General features: G+C 40.4%; 1 protein-coding gene across 3 annotated transcripts in view; it reads left to right on the top strand.

Moving 5' to 3' along the window:
- The window catches only part of exoc6b (exocyst complex component 6B), a 90094-nt gene that overhangs the window by 37842 nt on the left and 31342 nt on the right, over window positions 1-20910 (top strand). For 2 of the 3 annotated variants that reach the window (XM_015049094.1, XM_015049097.1), the window contains exons 13-20: window positions 235-332; window positions 936-1041; window positions 1125-1234; window positions 6937-7048; window positions 7707-7841; window positions 8500-8688; window positions 12525-12554; window positions 17803-17944. In XM_015049094.1, coding sequence (XP_014904580.1) covers window positions 235-332; window positions 936-1041; window positions 1125-1234; window positions 6937-7048; window positions 7707-7841; window positions 8500-8688; window positions 12525-12554; window positions 17803-17944 — 922 coding nt within the window. The remainder of the gene's footprint in view (window positions 1-234; window positions 333-935; window positions 1042-1124; window positions 1235-6936; window positions 7049-7706; window positions 7842-8499; window positions 8689-12524; window positions 12555-17802; window positions 17945-20910) is intronic. The other variant, XM_015049096.1, reaches the window with a different exon arrangement.

Raw genomic sequence — 20910 nt, 5'->3', positions numbered from 1 at the left:
ATTGAAAGTTATTAAGAGCCTGTTTTCCAAGATAAAAACTAATGTTAATGTCAAAACTCAGTAGTTGGTATTGAAATTCTCCTTCAATTAAATGCCTGGAAAACCAAAACGAACACATTTCCAGAGAATATGAACTCAAACGTGGCTGAAAATCTCCGGTTTTTGTTACTGTTTGATAGCAGTGCCAAGCTCGCATGTTTTTCACGTCGTTTTTTTTCCCGTCCTCATGTGCAGGGTTATGGTTTCCCCGTGTCCCAGCTGTTTGACATGCTCCTGGAAATGCGGGAGCAGTACGGAGAAATCCTGCTGAAGAGGTGGAACCTCACCTTCAGGTAGGGATCAGGTTGTGCCGCGGTTATCAGAAGGTCACCAGGACCCTTTCTCAGAACGGCCCAGCCGGGGTTTGAAGTTTTACAAGCAGCCAGAGAGAGGAAGGGCTTTAAATTGCGTCCGGAAGAGAATGGGTAGTACCATTCAGGACTCGGGTTGGGCCAGTGTGTGCTCGGGCCCGGCGTGCCATTGTTCCAGCATCCCTTTTGTCCCGTGACACCACTGGGACTCGGAGCAGTGAGAACGGACAAACAAACACACACATTCCCTCTCTCCTTCCTCTCTCTTTCTCGTTCACACACAAGCACTTGGGAAGCCGCAGGAATGTTGTGTTGCATTGTTGGGGAGAGAGCCCTCTCCGGTTCACGGCCTCTCCATGGAACGCTGGAACGTCCGAGCTCCGCAGCGCCAAGAAGAAGTGGGGGTGTTGACTGAAGGGAGGGTGGTAAGAAAACCTCAAGCATCAGAATGACCCCCAGTGGGACGTGTTGGTTGTTTCTGAGAAGGAAAAACAGAGACTCATGGTGTCTTTCTCTCTTGTTTTATGGCATCTAAGCAGGAGATCGGAAAATATTTACCTGAGATTTCTGTTTGTTTCCCTGCAGGCAGATTCTGGACCAGGACAACTTCAGTCCAATCCCGGTTTCTACAGAGCAGGAATACAGACAGTACACTTCTCAGTTTCCCCTCCAAGACCCGGAACTGGAAAAGGTGGAGAGCTGCGACCTTGAACCAGGCCGTAAAACCACAGCAGATGAACCGAAAGCTAAAATAAAACTCCATTTGTCTTTTAGCTTTCCTTCCCCAAGAAGCTTCCCTTCTCCGAGTTTGTGCCAAAAGCCTACTGCCAGCTGAAAGAGTTCATCTATGCTTGCCTGAAATACTCCGAGGATCTTCATCTCAGGTGAGCTTCTTGGTGTTCGCCCAGTTCCTCGTGAAAAATTACAGCGTGTTGGTGAACTCAAGTGCTTCACTCCACTCCACCAGTGTCATCAGAAAATATCCTGCAGGGTATAAATAAAGCAGGTGAAAACAGAAAACTTACCTCCACTTTTAGACAGAAGTAAACACCAACAAGCATCACATGTGGGGTTCCTCAGGGCTGTGTGCTCGGGACACTTTGGTTATATTAGATGGGTAAAAATTGCATAATATACCAACAAATTGTAAAACTTTGTTTGTGTATAATTGTTGTTTGATATGAACATCTGTTATCACATACCAACAAACGTCGCAGGTGGGGTTCCTCAGGGCTGCGTTCTCAGTTCACGCTTCATGTTAATGTGTAAAAATTGTCTAAAATACCAACAAATTGTAAAACTTTGTTGGTATGTTGTTACATACCAACAACTGTCACATTCTCATGTGTAACGCAGGTCATGGTTTGCAGACTAATTACTTTGCAGAATATTATTTTATCTTGACAATGATGATGCTTTTAAAAATATGAATATATATTCTGTGTTTTTTAATATGATCCGTTTTATGGGAAGATCCTTGAGGCCTTCTGTGAAAATTGAATGTTATTAACCTGTTTACGCCCAAGTCTAGCTCCCGTAAAACTTAAACAGTTGCCAATCAATCAACCAATCAATCAGGTTTATTTGTGTAGCACATTTCAGCAGGAAGGCAGCTCAAAGTGCTTTACATCGTAAAAACACATAAATACAAAGTCATAAAAAACAACATACAGTTGTGAAAACCAGTAACACACGAAGCGGTTTTGATGATCATCAACACACATCAAAGTCACCTCCAGTGTGTTTCTGTTTAAGGAGGATTAAAGCTGTGCAGCTACTTTTCTTTCAAGTAGACAAGCGATCCAGAAGCGGTTTCCTTCCTGTCCGGAAGAATTGAACAAAGCTGGGACTCGGCCAGTCACACGCTGAACAACATGCAGGAAAGCAGACAGAATCCAACTCGCCCTGAATCACGACGCTTGAAGAAAGCAATCAGATCAATGGATAGGAAATAAATTGGAGAGGGTGGAAGCACTGATTTGTGATTGGAGCAGAAACAGGGGAACGAGTGATTACGCTTTGGCTTGAGACTGGAGGGAAGGAGCTGCTGCAGCAGATTCAGAGAAGCTTGTTAGAAGATGAATATGTCAGGCCCTCGGCGTTTTGCTTTGTAAAGTTTGACATGTTGTGAATATAAACCAGTTCTGTCCTCTTGTAAAACCCACAAACCAACCTGAGCAGAGCGAAGTGGATGTCCAAGTGAAAACCTCCTTCTGGTCTCTCTCTGACCAGACAGGACGAATCGCTGCCCTCAATCAGAGTAATGACTCCCAACTCTTTGAGCTCCCTTGATTTCTGCCGTCAAGCACGCCCTGCTATCCGGTTGCCACGGCGGCACGCCTTCCTGTCGACTTCAGACGTGCGCTGGCCCGCAGCGACGGAAGCAGACGGGATGATGGAGCCGGATTATAGTCATCGATATCCCTGACCTCTGGGCTCAACCTCGGCTCACGTTTGTAATTAGGCGGAAAGAAGCGACCGCAGCGCCCTCCCTCCGTAGGGACCAGGACAATGGCCTTAAAGGAAACCTGTGATGCCACGCCTCGCTTTTAACTCCTGAGCTGTAAACATGGGCAGATGTGACTGCATTGAAGTTTTAAGTTGTTTAATTGTTCGAACCTTTCTGCTTTGCTTGGATAGCATGTTCTCTTGTCTTTCCTAATTTGAAGAAAGCCTGAGAGAAATGGGCTCCTGCGTCATGTTGGTATTTATACCCCAGGGAAACATGAGTATGAGTCAAAATTTCCTCAAAAGTCTGATTAACTTTAAAAAGTTAAGTGCAGAAAATGCTTGATTCAGGCTGTCCATGTCAAAGACTCAACATGAATGTTAAAATTCAGCACTATTATCACATTATCAGTATTTAAGAGAGAAAATGCCTGGTAGACGATGGAAAACGACAAAATTCATTTTAAAGCTTTAGAACTAGATCTTTAAAAGAGCTCTCGATTTTCTGGTTCCTGCCAGATCAGACAAATGAATCCGATTATCACAAATCAAGTCATTTACTAGCAAATTCTTTGAAGAGAGAAATCTTATATTCAGCAAAGCACATTTAGTTTGTCGTGTGTTTTCCTCTTTTAGGCCGGGTTTCCCTCCAAATGTTCACCAATTATCCCTTTGACTTCCACAACGTAAACATCCTCTTACTTCATTTGATTCTTTCATCCCTGACTTTGCTTTGTCTAATGCATCCGTGCTTCATATATTTGGCTGAAATCTGTGATTTTGAGGACTTCCCTCCCTCCTCCTGCCTTTAACCGCAGCTGGTTGGTAGAGACATCGCTTTGCGACGTGACGGAGAGCTGGACGCTGGCTTGGCTGGCGCGTTGCAGATGGAGCTCTGTGGTTGCTCCTGGAGGAAAAGCGGTGATGAGGTGGCGAAGACGTGAACATCCGCGGGAAAGAAGGCGACTCGTAACTTAGTCGGAAATAAGAGGAGCGTTTTGACAGAGGTTTTCTTATGTAATCCTCAGAATAAATTGTGGAAAGGCCGAAGAAAGTGAAAATGAGAGGCGCTGCTCAGATGGCAGACGACTGAAAAAACGTCTCGGCTTCTCCAGTAGAAATTAATATTCATACAATAAAATTAAAAGGGAAAAGATGGATTTGAGGCATGTCAACTCTAGATGTATTTATTGACATTTCAACTGTAAATGTAGACACACTGTAGTTATTTAGAAAGGCTCTGAATCTGCAGTTTAACCAGCAAATAACAGGAAGTCACACAATTGAAGCTCCTACTTCAAAAATAAGAGGATGTCTGTGCTAAAAGGAGTAATATTAGGAAAATTAAATACGCTTATTCATCTTCTGGTGAATAAATGTCTGATATCTGTATAAAAAATTATTTGTTCACTGAATGAATTTATTTCCAGGATAAATAAATAAATACATCATATAACGGTGCAGTCAGTATCTCCAGTGAGAAAAACCATGTCTGGACCTTAACATGTTAATTTGAGTCATTAATTATACAGATCTTAACAGGTTTAAGATTTTAACGCAGTTAATCAGTACAGTTTAAAATTAGAATATTACATCAGTCCAATAAAATTAAAACCATTTTAATACAGAATTAAAATCTGTTTTAATTAAAAACTGTTTTGAAGGTGACAGTTAAGGGGTTAAAGGTTAAAGGTGCTTTTAATCTGACAAATTAAACGCGTATTCTAATTTATTGACTATAACTGTAGATGTAATGGCACTTTGCACCAATCTGATGGTTAATAACAGATTAAAAATAATAAATATCTTTGTTGTTGAGCTCGTTTATGTGTTTATTCAGTAATTTAGCAGTTTTTGAATCGAAAATGTTGCTCATTTTGTCGATTTGTTTTCGATAAAAACCCTATTGATGAATTACAGAGCCTGTAATTAACTCGACTAATGACTTTAATCAAGTCCCGCCACTTGTTTAAGTGTGTGTGAGATATTTCCATCAGTCAGTTAGCATGGCTGATAGCAGCATCGGCCCTGCTGTGTGTGTTGGATGGCCCTGGGCCGGCATCCCTCCATCCATCCCTCAGCGTGTTGTTAACATGTCTGCGTTGAAGTCGTCTGGCCTCTTTGACAGAGCCGACCGCCGGCTGTTTATTGTGACTGATGGCAGCATAAATACAATGAAATTCAATCTGAGCCCTGCGGCACGGCTATATTTGTACACCCACAGAGTTCACTACGATGCATTGACTTTTTGCTACTCTCTGCACACATAATTTCTGTCCACTCGGCACTTCTGCTGCTCCAGGATCTTTTTTTTTTTTAGATTTTTTTTTTCAGGCCCCCCTGAGTCGTCGGAACGTTTTTTGGATTCTTGAGCTTCTTTGGAAGCGGACCGGGTTTAGGGTTCCAGCGATCGCTCCCCCTCAGGCGGACCTGCATGCGTCTGTGTGTGTTTAGGTTGAATTCCAAGCGCAATTTACTGATTTGGTTGGAATGAGTCTGTGTGTGTTATCCGCAGGGTTCTGGAGTCGGAGACGGAGGACAGAAAAAAAATAAAAATAAAAAAACACGGATTATTCATCATTTCTCAGTGGGAGAAACCGATCCTGCTCCTTTCTGCTGATTATCTGTGTGTTTCACCTCTTCAGACCTTTACATGGATCCCTCTGACTCCTTCTGCATTTTGTCGCGCAGTTTGGTTCTTCCAGGAACCTGATATTAAGCTCCCTTCCAGGGGAATTTGCTGCCATGCAAAACGTTACCGGACTCACTGGTAACACTGTGCAGAAATTTGTCTGAGTTTCCTCACCAAACATCAGCCTCATTTCAAGCAAAACAAAACGGATAGCATGTCAGTCATCCTGCTAAGCTGCTCTGCGCTGCTGCCATGAACTTTCTTTATTAGGTAACCTGAGCTCGTCTCAGGGTTTTGCCTGGTTGGCGGTGCAGAGTTGGTAATTTACCGACCATTAAAATCATGTAAGAAAACTTTTTCAAAAAGGATGACCGGCTTTTTTTTTTTTTTGAGGATTATTTTTTACCTTTAACAGAGATTAGCTTATTTAAACTTTATGGTCTTATCAGGAGATTTAAGAAGAACTTTTTAACGAGTCTGACAGATTAAGACATAGTAAAGTTGTTGTTAAAGTTGGCTGACATTTAGACTTTTTTTTTTTTTTTCCAAATGGAGAAATTCACTTTTAACTGTTTTTGCTGGCATTGAGACGCAGAGTTAGGTGGGTTGCACTTCTCTTTGCTCATATAAAAGTTTTTCACTTTTTTGTCCCAGAACCACCACAGGTTTTAATTTGATTTATTAGGTTTTACCTCACGGACCACAAAACAGTATATAACTATAATTGGAATGAAATTCAACTAATTTTTAAAAAGATTTGTATGACAAGTATACATTTCTGTTCAACCCCCTTTACTCTGACACCCTGAAATAAAGTCCCCTAAACAGAGAAATCTACTTCTGCAGTTATGTTTCCATCCAGTTGTTGAGATACTTTTAAAATGTTGCAAAACAGTTTTACAAAGAGTACAAAAAATGTCTCTAAATGCTTATTGTGCAGAATGTATGAGCTGTACAATGGCTGCTGGAAAAGAAAAGTGTTTTGTTGCTGACTTACCATCCAGAAACCAGTTGCTGCATTCTTGTTGGTTGTGCAGGAGGCTGCACTTCTGCTTTTCAAAGATGCACGGTTATATATTTGTGCATCAGTTTGCAGCCATTTTCATGTGAGTGTGTAAATTTTGAGTCGGGGCTGCAGCAGCTTATTTGGACTAAAAAAGACCCTAAAACAGACTAAAATTGTAACAAACATGTTTTGTATCGCCAATGGACTTGTCCTAACCTTTTCTACAAAACATGAAAGGTCACCTTTAGAGGTGGTAGAGATAAACTTCGAAAGATATACAGCTGTAAATGCAACAAAAGGTGCTAGATACAGGAAGCCACCACACTTTCTAGGTTTATACTTTCTAAAATATGAATCATTTTCCTTCCACTACACGACATTGCACTATTTTTGGTGTGTGGCACTAAAGTCTGAACAGAATCCAGTGAAGTTTGCGACAGGTTTGGAAACGGCGAACACTTTGTGAGACGCTGTGAACTCAGGTGTTTCTTTGTCTTCAGTTCCACGGAGATCGACGACATGATCCGCAAGTCGACGAATCTGCTGTTGACCAGAACCCTCAGTAACTGCCTTCAGTACGCCATCAAGAAGAAGAATGTGGGCCTGGCAGAGGTAAAGTCCATAATAATCATTATTATTGACTGAGAGGAGGAGTTCATCAAAGTTTCACTTTTTAAAATGGAAAAATCCCTGAAAAATGACCCAAAATGGCCGACTTCCTGTCGGTTTTAGATCCGAAAGACTTTTTGTTGTTCTATCTGTACACCAGATTTTAAATATCTAGAGCCACGCCTCTGTTGAATCCAATATAAATACTTAAGTTTCATGAAAAGAGGACTTGTGCATTTTATTTTATTTAATTTTAGTCCTTAAATCAATCAGTCAATCATCAGTCAGTTCAAAGTGCTTTACTTCTTAAAAATACAAAGTTATAAAAACACCATACAGTCAACAGTTGAGAAACTAGAAACAAACATCACATTTTGATGAGTGCCATCATCAAAATCATGAATACACATAAACTATGTCGGTCGATGTTTTTGTTGTAGTTCAAAAGCAACAGGTGGGTTTTAAGCCTTGATTTAAATAAACTCAATGTTTCAGTGTTAAAATGGCTGAAAATTCAAAGTTTCTTCCCGTAAGGTAAGAAAATGTTCCTGAGTGGCTCGCCTTAAGATTGAGCCGCCTTTAGCCCAAGTTTGCTCTCACTTTCCTCAAACTCAGATGCGTTTGGTTACAGATTTAAAGCGCCTGATGTTTGCTTGTGCAGTTGGTGCAGGTGATCATCAACACCACCCACCTGGAGCAGAGCTGCCACTTCCTGGAGGAGTTCATAACCAACATAACAAACGTCCCGCCTGAGACGGCGAACGCCACCAAGCTGTACGGGACCGCAACGTTTAAGGTCCGTCTGTCTTCATTTCTACAAACAAACCAGCTGCTGGTTTACCGCCAGCAGGCTGACGGGGCTTTAGCTTTGCTTTTGTTGTGTTGTTTTTGTCTGTCTTTGTTGTTTAATTTAAAAAAACATTCTTTATTTAAGAATATGAACCCAACATAATACGCTTATTTTGATACAGCTCTGGATAAAATGAAGACGCCACTTGAAATGATCAGTTTCTCTAATTGTACTATCTATGTGTTTGAGTAAATGAACATTGTTCTTCTATTCTATGAACTTCTGACAACATGTCTCTGAAATTACAAGTGAAAACTTTGTAGTTATTAGCAGAAAATGAGAAATGGTCAAGATAACCAAAAAGATGCAGAGCTTTCAGAGCTCAAACAATGCAAAGAAAACAAGTTCATGTTCATTTAGAAACAACAAAACTATGTTTTAACCCAGGAGGAGTTCAGAAATCAACATTTGGTGGAAAAATCAGGAGGTTTTCAGTCGGGTTCAGTGCAGTGGGCTGTTATTTTTACCAGAGCTGGAGATACACATACACACACTTACTCCTATAGTACCTACATTTATTATTACTATTTTCCTCTGTGCGTCCTAAATGGTCTTTAACGTGGCTTATTTGTGACTTAAAATGATCATGGCTATGCTGGAGCAGGACGCCCGCCATGCAGCGGAGGCGGAGATCTACACCAGCCTGAACGCCAAGATCGACCAGTTCCTGCAGCTGGCGGATTACGACTGGATGTCTGCGGCGCAGAGCAGCGGCGGTCTGACCACCAGCGACTACCTGATCGACCTCATCACGTTTCTGAGGAGCACGTTCAGCGTCTTCACCAACCTGCCGGTTAGCGCACACACACACACACATGCAGTTGGAGTCCATCTAAGTTTCAGTACTGTAATACTGAGAAGAAGATGCATTTCTGCAGCAACTTAGGATTTGTCTTTGGGACAAGAAGAATATCCTGCTGTTTGGTTTGAAAGCGCCTCATCGTGTCAGAGGGCTGCACAATCTGCTTTACTTCGTTAGTGTGGTCTTGTTGCAGATCAGATCGTTAACGTGGCCTTCGCTAAGATCGTTAAAGGGTGAGCGGGTCGGGTCAGCAGGCCCGGATTATCCGCAGGCTCAGGCCATTGACACTAAAGCCCCAGCGGGAATCGCCTTACGCTCAGTCAGGATGCCGCAGTGCAACGCTTACGGCTTGCAGAGCGTGTTTCACAGGGCAGCCAGAAAATCGCTAAATCCTATTAATTCAGAATGCCTAAAAGCTTATTAAGGTGCCCAAATGCAACAATGCCTTTAAATAAAAACAACATCGCTGTAAATGTGTTGTTTTAAAGATCTTTTGTGAGCTGCTTGTGACTTCAACTGGGAACACAGTTGATTAGTTTTTACAGTTATTTACACTTTTAATTAAATGTAGGGATTTGTGATGTATCTGCATTAACATTGTATTGGCTGATGTTTTATTTTTTATGTATTTTCCAGTCAAATAGTGCTACTTTGTAGCACAATGAAGCTACTTTCAGATGTAATAAAAAGTTACATAAATGACACGACTTAAAAGAAATGTAACACCTCAAAATTGGGCCTCTGTCTCTTTAAGAAATGTCTGTGCTGTCCAATCTGCTGCCTTCAGGACTTCATCACAGTTTCTCCATGTTAAAAACCAGGTTTTTACCAGCGTTGAGCTGAGAAGTAGCTGCTATAATGAGCTCAGTTCCACCAGAGGTTTGCTAATTGCTGCTGGCTAGTCTGAAGGAGCTGAGTGGGTATGTTTGTGGTGGGGGAATAATATTATAGCTATCATCATTTTTCTCTTTTCCCTCTCTCTTTCTGACAAAAATTGGATGACAAAAGTCTTCAGTCTGGTGCTTTGGTCTCAGCTAAACCTATTTTTTGAAGAACATTTTAACTTACATAATCCACCGTATTTGTCGCTTCTGTTTTATTTATTTGAGATAGTTAAAATGTCTTCCAATCTTTTTGTTAAATATTCATTAGAATGTGAAGTTTATTGATCTTTGAAGATGTGTTCTTTCATCATTATGCCATTATTACTACCATATATATAATAAATGTCCATCATGGGTGGTTAACTGAATATTTACCTCCAGTTTTTTTCCACAGGCTCACTTCTGTTTCTAATCCATAAGAGAGGAGGTGCAAAAACCTTTTAAGCTTGCCACTAGAAAGAAAGTGTAAACATTTCCTTGCTATTGTAATATATCAGAACCTTCCAATGATCTTGTATATTTATGGTCTTTTCGGTCTTAAATTTCATTCAAGGTGGAATGAAAGCAGAGCTTTAAAAAGTCTTAAATTTGGAGGGATGTGCATAAGACTGACATGACGGTCATAAACATGACAACACCTGTCTTCAACAGGAAGGAGTCTTCATGAATGTTTGACTGTTGACATGATTAATGACACTTTTAATGCAAAGTTGTGCCAGAAGAAGTTTTAAACTAACAGGCGGTCATGACATTCACGAAGACTCCGTCAGTTTGACCCGCTGAAACCTGCAGCAACATGCATCCTTTGATCAAACAGTCAAACACCAATATTAATATCAGAAATCAATATAAACTTTCACATTAGTGCATCTAAAATTAAATGGCTTCAAAAACCTACAAGCTTGTTTTTTATCTGCAGTTTGATCAAACAAAAGTTGGAGAATTATTTCCCCGCAGTCGGACACCCACAGACCATTTCTCCCCGTCTGTTTTGATCAAAGGTCACGAACAGATTCATATGATGCAAACACACGGCGAGATCAGCTTTAAGGTGATTAGGCGCCCAGATTTGGACCAGCCGGGTCACAAGGCCACACACAGGCCACACACACTGCTAAGTGTTTCGCAGCACATCTAATCAGCTTTTCCTTCACACCCTCCCACAGACCCGGACGTGACCCCATCACACATGCTTCAACGCGGACTCAAACGCGGCGTGCGGCCTCTTAAGTAGATCAGACGCTATGGATCTAAACGCTGGGTGGTATGACCCCGCTCAGATAAAGGCTGGCGGTGGGAAACAGGCGAGTTATGAGGGAACGAAGCAGATAAGAGCTGCAGGAATACATTATTTTAATTGTTTTGAGGCTAATCCACACTCACCTGACACTTTGTTAGGTACAGCATTTCAATCACTAGCTCACAAGTTGCAACCCAACCAGTCATATGGTGCATTTTAGTCAGTTTTATTTCTATAGAACATTTCAGTAACAAGGAGAGATTCACATCATAAAATAAAAAGTAATAAAAACAGCATACAAAAACAAACATTACATTTTATTTCTTCAGTACATTTCAGCAACAGAGTTCAAAAGCAGAAGGTTTTTCATCTTCATTTAAAGAAACTCAGTGTTTCGGCTGTTTTTCAGGGGTTTTTAAGTTTATTCCAGATTTGAGGTTCATATTTTTGTTATTTGATAAAATTACAATTTTGCTGAGGGAAAATCTGAAAGGGATTAATACACCTGCTGGGTTTTTAGCCTTGATTTAGAGAACTCAGTGTTTCAGCTGTTTTGCAGTTTTCTGGCAGGTTGTTCCAGATTTGTGGTGCACAGAAGCTGAATGCTGCTTCTCCATGTTTGGATCGGAGGATGTAGAGCTTTACACCATAAAAACATAATACAGTAACTAATTATGAAACAAGCAATGAACACCTTTCTTTGTAGTTACCCAGAATGCCTTGTACTGTAGTCCCCTTCCTGTTTTTGGAGCGTTTGTTGTTCACACATGCTTTCGAACTGTACCAGAGTTCAGTTCAACCAAACCAAGGCCGAGGTTTTCAGACGGTCCAGAGTTTGCATTTCTTTGTGTGGATTAGAGTTTGATTGAGCATTCACACCTCCGCTAATGAACCGAACTTTCTATGCATAGAGTTCAGTTAAAGTGGATTAAACATGGCTGGTGTGAATCCACTCTAACATTCTTTGAATCCCTTCTGTGTTTCCTGCAAAATGAAGCTGCTTGATGCCGGGTGTTTTTCCCTGGCGTCAGTTTATACTCACCTTGTTTACAGACGGAACTATATGTTAAAACGCACAAATTAGTGATTTATTGTCCAAATATTTCTATTCCTACCTCACCAAAATGACTAACTACTAGATACGCTACAATCGGTTTGGAGGAAAGAGGTTCTTGGGGCCAGTTTGTATTTAGTCTGTGGACGTCCTGCTGGAAGCGGCTCTGTGCCGAGATGAGGATCAGGTGTCTTCATCAGCTTTGGACGCTGTAAACACGCGCGTCTTCGCCGCCTCCGTGTCTCTGCAGACGTTATCCAGGAGCTAATGGCTTCACTCAGAGTTGGACTCCGCAGGATAGCGCTCATAATTTAGCCAGGCTCAAATTATCGGGAGGAATGAGGATGACGGGAAAAGGCCTCGGGGGGCGAAAGTGATCATGTAAGAATTAGGAGGGAATTTTGGACTCGAAAGCCTCCAAGTTTCAGGATCCAAAAGCTACTTGATCTGTTTTCTGTTGTGATCTGGTTGCTGTTTTTACTTTTTGTGGCGATGCTTCATCACGTCAGAGTGGCCGAGGCGATTTAGCTTAACCTCTACGGGCCTTGAGCGATGCTTTTGCTGCTCTAACTCCTCATTTTCCCAGTGAAGCAAAGGGATTTGGATGTTTCTCAGTGCAGGTAATGTCTGTATGTGTTTCTGACCGTAGGAAACGCCTGTAGAGCACGCCACCTTACCGGTGAGTATCGGCGTGCAGTGGCGTTTTCCGTACTGACCTGCTTAACCCTGCAGTTCAACAGCAAGCATGTGAGAAGGGAACGCAGCGACGCACGTTTGACTTTGACGTGGTTGAACGTTTTCTCTCTGCTGCAGAAAGAAAGGAATAACTGCTCACCTGCTCATGGTGTGTGTTTGTCAGGTTAATTAACTGGATTTATGCTTAATTAACGCATTTGCTTCAATTCCATGTACACGTGTATCAATATACTAGAAATAACTGAAAGTTAATTGAATTCAGACTTAATAACAGACTTCTAACACGCAGTGATGATATCTGAGGGTTTATCTCTGCAGTGTGGAGTGAAAACTGGATATAAAACAGGAAATATTTCAGACATTCAAAACAAAAAACTAGTCAACAATTATCTATCGAATAATTATATGATCTGAAATGCGTTTATCGTAATAGGTTTTCAGCCATCTTGAGCTTAACATTTTAACAGTTTTTTTTTTTTACATTTTTTTATTTTACTTTTGAGTTTTATTTGGCTTTAAGACGTAAACATCAAAATAATCTCTTGAAATTTAGCATACTTTGTGGAGTTACTGACTTTTTTTAGTAGTTTCAACCTTTTCAGTTGAGTTACTGAAAAGTAAGCTTTTTAGTAATATTTTAATTCTAATTTCTGGATTAAATGAAGTCAGAAAAACCGAAATGAAACGATTCATGTGAAGACATTCCCACCCCTTGGCATTGGGGAAGTGAAAATGTTTGCTCACGTTCTGTCTGTGTGTCTGGAGCAAATATTTTACTGGATATTGGGTGACATTAATGCAAAAATCAGCTACGGCTCTGCAACATTTAATCCTTTTACTGTCATTCTCATCGGTCAGTCGGTATTTGAGCCATAAAACACGTTGAGCTCCTGTAGCTGTTAGTTTTCATCCAGATTTGGGCTGAGATCGGGCCTGAACCTCCAGTATCACGCTGTCCCGCCTGGCCTTGAGTTACGCACCATGTCGAATCCCATCCTGGATCAGGGGAGCTGGTCCGCTGCCCCGACCTGTTTCTGTTATTAAAAGGCTGGAATGCAGGTCTGCGCCTCTCAGATGGGAAATTCACTTAGAGCTGAGTGACATTGGATTATATTATATTAAATTACACACGAGGTTCAGGTTGTTCTTTCTGATTTATCACTGGGATCTTTTTTCTTCCAGGTTATTGATTTAATCTGGTGCAAATCAAACGTACAGAAAAGATTAAAGGGAGTAAAGTCTCCTTTTATACATTACATTAAACTGAAACGTCATTGTTTTTAGTTTTCCAGATTGAAGCAGATTGTTTCATCAGACTACTGGCCTGGTTTCTACTTGTTCTTGTACATCTTTTCACTTTGTTGGATAAAATTATCGATTAATGAGTTGATCAGAAATTGACTACAGACGATCAGGCATCCATTTTCTTTAAAACCTGAGTTTTCTTTTGTGTTAAAGAGGACTGTCTGTCCACAGCATGAAACATTTTTCATATTCTGAGTTTTAAAAACAAGAAGCATGTCATTATATTTTAACAATTTGTGTATCGATTGTATTAAATACAGACAGAATTAAACTTACAAACTTATATGAACCTCTGAGGTTGATGAATACAAAATAAAAGATGAAAAGAATAAAATGTGAAACAATGAACAGAGATGTTTTTGTTTTAATTGTTTGCTTTTCAGAGTTAATTTGCTTTCTGCTTTTAGTTTGGTTTATGTTTTCAAAGGCGATTCTGAAACTCGGTGTAGATTTAGGCGTTAAGGAAAGAAAATACTCCCATCAAAGTGAAACTGCACACAGAGCTAAAGTGGGCTTTGAGAGTTTCCTGCTTATCTCCGCCTTAATGGGGGGAAATTTCTAGAAAACTATAAAAGGTACAACCTATTTTTTGCTGGTTTTACTGAAATATGTTGGAAATTGTAACAACTGCTCAGTAAAAGTACTTCTGAATGCGCCACATTTAGCAGCAACACCCAAAATAACCAATGATAAAAGGATAAAAACATCTTTCTTTTTTTATCAAAGATTTGAAAGCATATAACTAAACAAAAGCACCATTAGGTTGAATTCAAATCAAGCTTGTTTGTACATATGTAGTTTAATCAGGCATCCAGTCTCTAGGGCAGTTTATAATGTTTACAGTTTTCATTTTTAACTGCATGATATTTATATTTATTTTGAGACCCTACACATAGAGTAATGTGAAACAGTTTGACAAAAAAAAAAAAAAATAGCCAAGAACTCAGCCTGAATGTTTACAGAAGAGTGTAAGTTTTATATTGAGCATGATAAACTTGAGTTCATAAAGTGAAAATGTATTATATTTTGAGGAGAAAGTTGGAGGAAATACCGTCTGAAGCTTTAAGACTTAGGAAACCGGCACCCTATGGAAGAACTTATAAGCTCTCATTCTTCACTATACATACCCATGTGTTTATAAAACATGTTAACTAAAACACTAAAATTCTGGCAGCATTTCAGATCAATTGAATTATGATATTTGAAATTTGTCAGTCATTAACATCATGCTACTGGTTAACACTCAGTCGCATCTTGTCACAGTAAAGCGTGCAGAACGATCAAATATCGGCCTTCTTTCACTCTTCATTACATGAGATAAAACTGCGACAAAGACTCGAGTCTCAGGCCACAAGTCGAGGCTTTTGGGCGCAATCAAAAGTCAAGTATGAAGGCAATTATTTTTGTGACTAATTTAATTTTGAGACTCCAACTTGAGCTGCTTTCTCCTTCGTGAAAGACTTGAGCTGCTTTATAAAGAGAAAAACTAAGTCAGTTTGATTGTTCACTCTTAATGGAGTATTTGTTCTATAACCAGCTCTTTTCTGCTGTAGGACTATTTATATGCCAAGTCTTTGATTTTAAAGTCTACCTAGACAATGTGAAGTAGTGAAACTGCCATTTTTAATAGAAGTGGTCAAAGTGGACTCACGCTTCGTGACCAGCAGTAACCTGAGACACTTCACCAGTAAAATGTTGCTTTTCTTCACTCTGTTCAGGAACAATTGGCAGTTTTTATATGTTATTCATTTATATGTTAGATTAAGCCTCGGTTTGGTTGAAGTGAACTGCAATGTGAACGGTAAGTGGGCAGGAGGAATTCTGGGAAAATACCACCAAAACAAAACTCGCGGTAAAAACGGCTCGTTGTCTTTTACCAAAGACAAACCGTTCACATCTGACACCTCTCCGTTCTTCGTTTACAAGTTGTGCAGAAGGAAGTTGTGCTCAGTCTCTTCTTTGAAAGTTTCAGTGCCGTTTCCTGCGGTGGTAATCGGTGCTGTGCCACCGCAGGCAATCGGGGGAACAGCACCAAATGAAAATGTAACAAATGTTGTGGTTTTGGTCCCGAATCGAACCGGGTCTACTGGACTACCAGGTGTGAAAAAACTCTTATCATGCCTGGTTTCCAGTGATGGCTTCATACCGCTTCTCCTTTCCCTCCTTTCTCTCTTCTCCATTTATTTCTTTTCTCTTCCCTTTTTTCTTATTTCTCTTTCTTCCTTTTACCACCTTATTTCCCACTCTCCTCTCCTCCCTAATAGTTGCCAGTCGTTGGTTCTGAGGCGACGCTGTTTGTGTCAGACAGACGTGTTTCTGTGCTCTTGTGTTTCTGCGGCCCGTCCAGGTCCAGGTCCAGGCCGTGTAAACAGAATTAGCTCATTTCACGCTCCATCTCCCCCTGTGATAACTGACCTCTGGGACCGAGCGGAGTGTGTGTGGAGTGTGTGTTGGGAGTTCAGAGGCCGCCGTCGGATTGGAGGATATCCGGCCGGTCGTACGTCTGTGTTTCCCAAGCATATGTGCGGCGCACGTGTTCGCCGTGTGTTGGGTCTGAGGTGGAAGCTGGACTCAACCGGGTCCAGGCACTTTCCCGAGGTGGATCTCAGTTCATGAACAACGCGATCTGAGTTATACGAGACAAAATGGATTTAAAGAATCTGCAAGCTGGAAAACTGCAGTTTTTAAAAACGGTACAATCAGAGCCAAAGAAATGTGCAGCTGAGTAGGGCTATTTAAAGAGGCATTATTTTATAAAATTGACTTTGTCATCATGTTATTCCCTCATCAAAAACAGAGTTTTTTGCTTAAAAGCAATTTTCTTACTTTCCTTTTATTAAAGGATCAAAAACAAACCTCACATTCACAAAATCACAAAGAGCCAAAGTCCCTCAGTTACAAACGACTCCTATGAGTTATATAAAGATTTTTAGTAAGAGCAAATGAACGCTAAACATTTGTCTGCTGATGATCCAACCTGATCCAGTTCAGCTGGAACGACAGAGAGTGACCCAGTGTCTCTTCAGGTTAAAACAGCTGATGTGTCCATCTGATTGGCTGTGTCCAGCATGATTAATGAAGGTAATTAAACGCAGGCCGTGAATGAGAGGCCTGACGTTTGTTTCTTATTAATCACCTGGAAGCATATTGCTCTGTGTCCGTTTGTGTAATCCAGACACATCAAAGTCTCGTCAGGACTCATTTGTGTAATGAGCCTGTTCTGTACAAACACGCACTTCCCCTCTCTGCCATTCGTGATGGCGGGAAGGTTAATTTTTTGCTCGCGACGCAGCATCTCGTCAAATCTGTGTTAATGGATTAAAGGAAGAGGAAATGAAGTCTAATGAAAATCGTCTTTTAATGATTAAGAGAAAAGAAAACACGTTTCATCGCAGATTTCCTCCGCTTGACTCTTGACTTTTCTGGCGGTTCTCGGGCCAGCCTCCGTCCGTTCGTCCATCTTTGATCCGCTTGCTTCATCGGGCTGGAATGCAGACATGGAGGTCGGGACGGAGGCCACAGCTAATCGCAGACATTACACTGTCCGCTCAGACACCGACACATGTTTTGTTTTTTTTTTTTGTTTTTTAATTAATGCGTTGTCATGTACTTCCTCATCCGCTGCTGTAGTTCTTGTTATGCTACTTTATCATCCTGACTGCACCTGAGCCCACGGTTCGTTAGGGGACACTGGTGGAGTCGCTGGTCTCCTTACATTTAGAAAAGCCATTTATTTGTTTTAATAAGCATCATTTTTGATTATTTATGTGCATTAACATTCAGTTCTAGGTGAGATTTGTCCATTTCACACAGAAAGCGACCAACTTTCCAACCGCAGGTTTGTGTTTGCAGCCGAGGGACGAACAAAGGATCAGCTTGAACAGCCGGTAACGTTCCTCCTCCCTTTGCCTCTCTGTGCGTTTCAGGGGAAAGTCGCCCAGACGGCCTGCATGTCGGCCTGCAAGCACATCTCCACCTCCCTGATGCAGCTGCTGCTCGACCCAGAGGTCCGGCAGATCTCCATCGGGGCTCTGCACCAGCTCAACGTCGACCTCAAGGAGTGCGAGAGTGAGTCCTCCTTTTTTTTTTTATAGCTTTGTTGTTGCTGGATATTAATGATGTTGCTGTAAACCAACAATACCAGGATAATGTTTTTATTATTCCTGCGTCATTTGAGTAGATAAAAATACATTTTTGGAAATGATTTTACCATTTAAGACCAACTGGTGCAATAAATACACCATCACTAAAGCATCAGGCATGAATGTAAGTTTGAATCAGAGTCGACACAAAGCCAATTAAAGCTGTTGCCTTGGTTTTCTTAAACCAGGGTTTCTCAAAGTAGGGGTCGGGGCCCCCAGGGGGGTCACAAGAAACCAAGCTGGGGGTGAGAAAATAGTGATGTGAAACCTGAGCTGTATGTAAGGTCAAAATTAAATAAATATATAAACATAGGATTAAATGTCTCATTAAATAATGTCATATACTTCTAATGCATTTTAATAAAATAAATCAATTTAAAATTCCTGTAATTATTATTACATGTATCTATTACATGTATGTTGAACTTATTGATTTTAATTATTCCAACATTTATTTAATCAAACATTTAAGCAATATATTTAATAAATTACTTCTTTAACAAATTGATTTTTTTCTGTTTGCTGAATTTATTAAAGTTTTATTTCAACATAAATATTTTTCCTAAAAATCTCTGTTGTATTTTTAGTCATAGTCTCACAAAATTTCTTTTTGTAATTTGGAAAATAGACCAAACCAACATTAAAATGAATCTTAATCTGTTAAAATGCCGTGTTGATGTTTTCAGATGTGTTGTATGTATTTTATCTCCCCTTTGCCGCCATTTTCCTTTTCTTTCCTCTTCTTCCTTCACAAACTACACCAGCTAATTATCCGCATCCATTCCTGAAGTTAAAAGTAATATTATTAAATATTGTCTGTTTGCGTTTGAGAGCCCAGGGGGCGCTGTGGAACAGCCAAATAAAGGTTTAGAGGAGCGCATCGTCTTCCTCCTCCTCCCGTCTCTCTGATCTGTGAGACTTTCTGGACGCAGACGGGTTTTTTGCAGATAAAGGATTTGGAGAGTTGAAAGAGCGCGAGGCGTCGTTGGCTCGGTTTGTACATGATCAAGGTTCTTAGAGTCACAGAGCGGGTCACACTGCGCGTTTGTGACCTGATGTGAAGTGACATGCGTGCAGAGCTGCAGATTTGGTTTTCTGAAGCAAACTGGAGGACGTTGGGCTGGCGGTACAGTAGAGGGTCAAAATGAGAAGCAAAAATTCAAAAAAGAAAGAGCTAAAAAGTGAAAAGATGGAGCGAAATGTTAAGATATTACCTCCGTTATTTAAAAAAGAAAAAGAAGAAAATTAAAGACCTGAAAGCTTTAAGGGTTTAAAAGAATGTCTGGTGTAGATTTGGTTGAAAGAGTTTTGGACAAAAGGGGGAAAAAAATGGGATTAAATGAGGGAGGTGTGACTTTAATGAAACGAAAAGAAAGAGAGGCTGGAAAAAAGCTAAACAGACGACTGAGAATGGAAATTAAATGTACGTCCACAAAGGGAAGGAAATGAGAAGTTCAAAAAAGGGATTAAAGATCAAATTAATGAGAGAATCTCCGGCTTGTGACGGGTGGGAAGAAATGGAGGCATGGCTGGAAGAGGAAGAACAGAAAAAATTAAATAAATTTAACTGGATTTAAGAGAAAATATGACAAAAAAGGGGGAAAAATACAGGAAAAAATGTGGGAAGCTGTCCTGTTTAACAGCCATTATATTGAATACCTATAAAAGTATTCGACCCTACCAAAAACAAAATAAAAACTACACAACAGAAACCACACATACAATGGATAATGAAGTCTCTGTAAACAAAATTGTCTTTCAAAGAAAATTAATTATGAGAATAATCAAGATATTAAGCTTAAGCCAATAAATCAGTTAATCGCATAAATCAAGCTCAATAATTTCCTTTTTCATGTCATTGGTCTCAATTTGCCCCTTTTTTGAAGGACAATTTTGTTTACAGAGACTTCTGCATCCATTTTATTTGCTGTTTCTGTTGTTTATTTTAGATATTCAAATTGTCTTCCAGTGTTAAATGCTCTGTTGATCTTTGAGAACGTATTATTGCATTATTAGGGCTGGACAATAAACCAATAACATCTATGGCAATAGAAATGTAATTAAAATAAATACATGGAATGCTCAGAATTCAATATGTGGAATATTCACTGAATTCGGATCTGGAACCGCACAGCATTCTGGGAGATGTAGGCAGAGGGAAGGCTGTAACTGCTCAACCTCTCATGGCTTCTAGCTAAACAAGGCTAGTGGTATCAACTAACTCTCTCACCCTTTGGTTGCCTAGCAACTTTCACATTCTGTGGTTGCCTGGCAACGACCTGTTAAGTAACTGCCGCATTAGCAGTTTAAAGTTCCGTCACTTTCCCTCACAACTGCTTTAAAAAAAAAACAAAGATACGGAGTGGTGTGATAACTGGATCAAACAGGAAAGGTCACACCACCAGCTTGGACGGATTTCAGATAAATAAAACAAAACTAATCAATAATTATCAATATCGACTGATATGAGAAGCTTATGTCCTGATGCATTTTTCAGCCATATCAGTCATAACATGGCTGTAACATTAATCTGTTTATAAAAACAAAAACATTAACGTTAAACTGTGTTAAGCCTTAAACATTAAAATAAACACTTGAATTAGTTTTTGTATCATGTAAATATCGTGATACCTTTTTTCAGCCATATTGTCCAGCCCCACTCTTGGGCGTTACCGTGGCGCCGGCGGCCATTGCAGACCCAAACGTTCCCCAGCTGATCGCAGACATGCTAACAAAGTGCTGCGTAAACAGAGCAAACACACGCAGGTGAAATCAATCTGCCAGTGTTATTGCCCCCGTTTTGTTTACATCCACACACTTTCTCACACACTCGTTCTGTCTTTCAGCCAGCGACATGACTCTAGCACCCCCCACCCCCCCCCCCTTTCCCCC

Source organism: Poecilia latipinna, unplaced genomic scaffold (genome assembly GCF_001443285.1).
Source record: "Poecilia latipinna isolate Pla-1442-1.1 unplaced genomic scaffold, P_latipinna-1.0 Scaffold926, whole genome shotgun sequence".
Lineage (NCBI taxonomy): Eukaryota > Metazoa > Chordata > Actinopteri > Cyprinodontiformes > Poeciliidae > Poecilia > Poecilia latipinna.
This window is presented reverse-complemented; position numbering and strand designations above follow the sequence as displayed.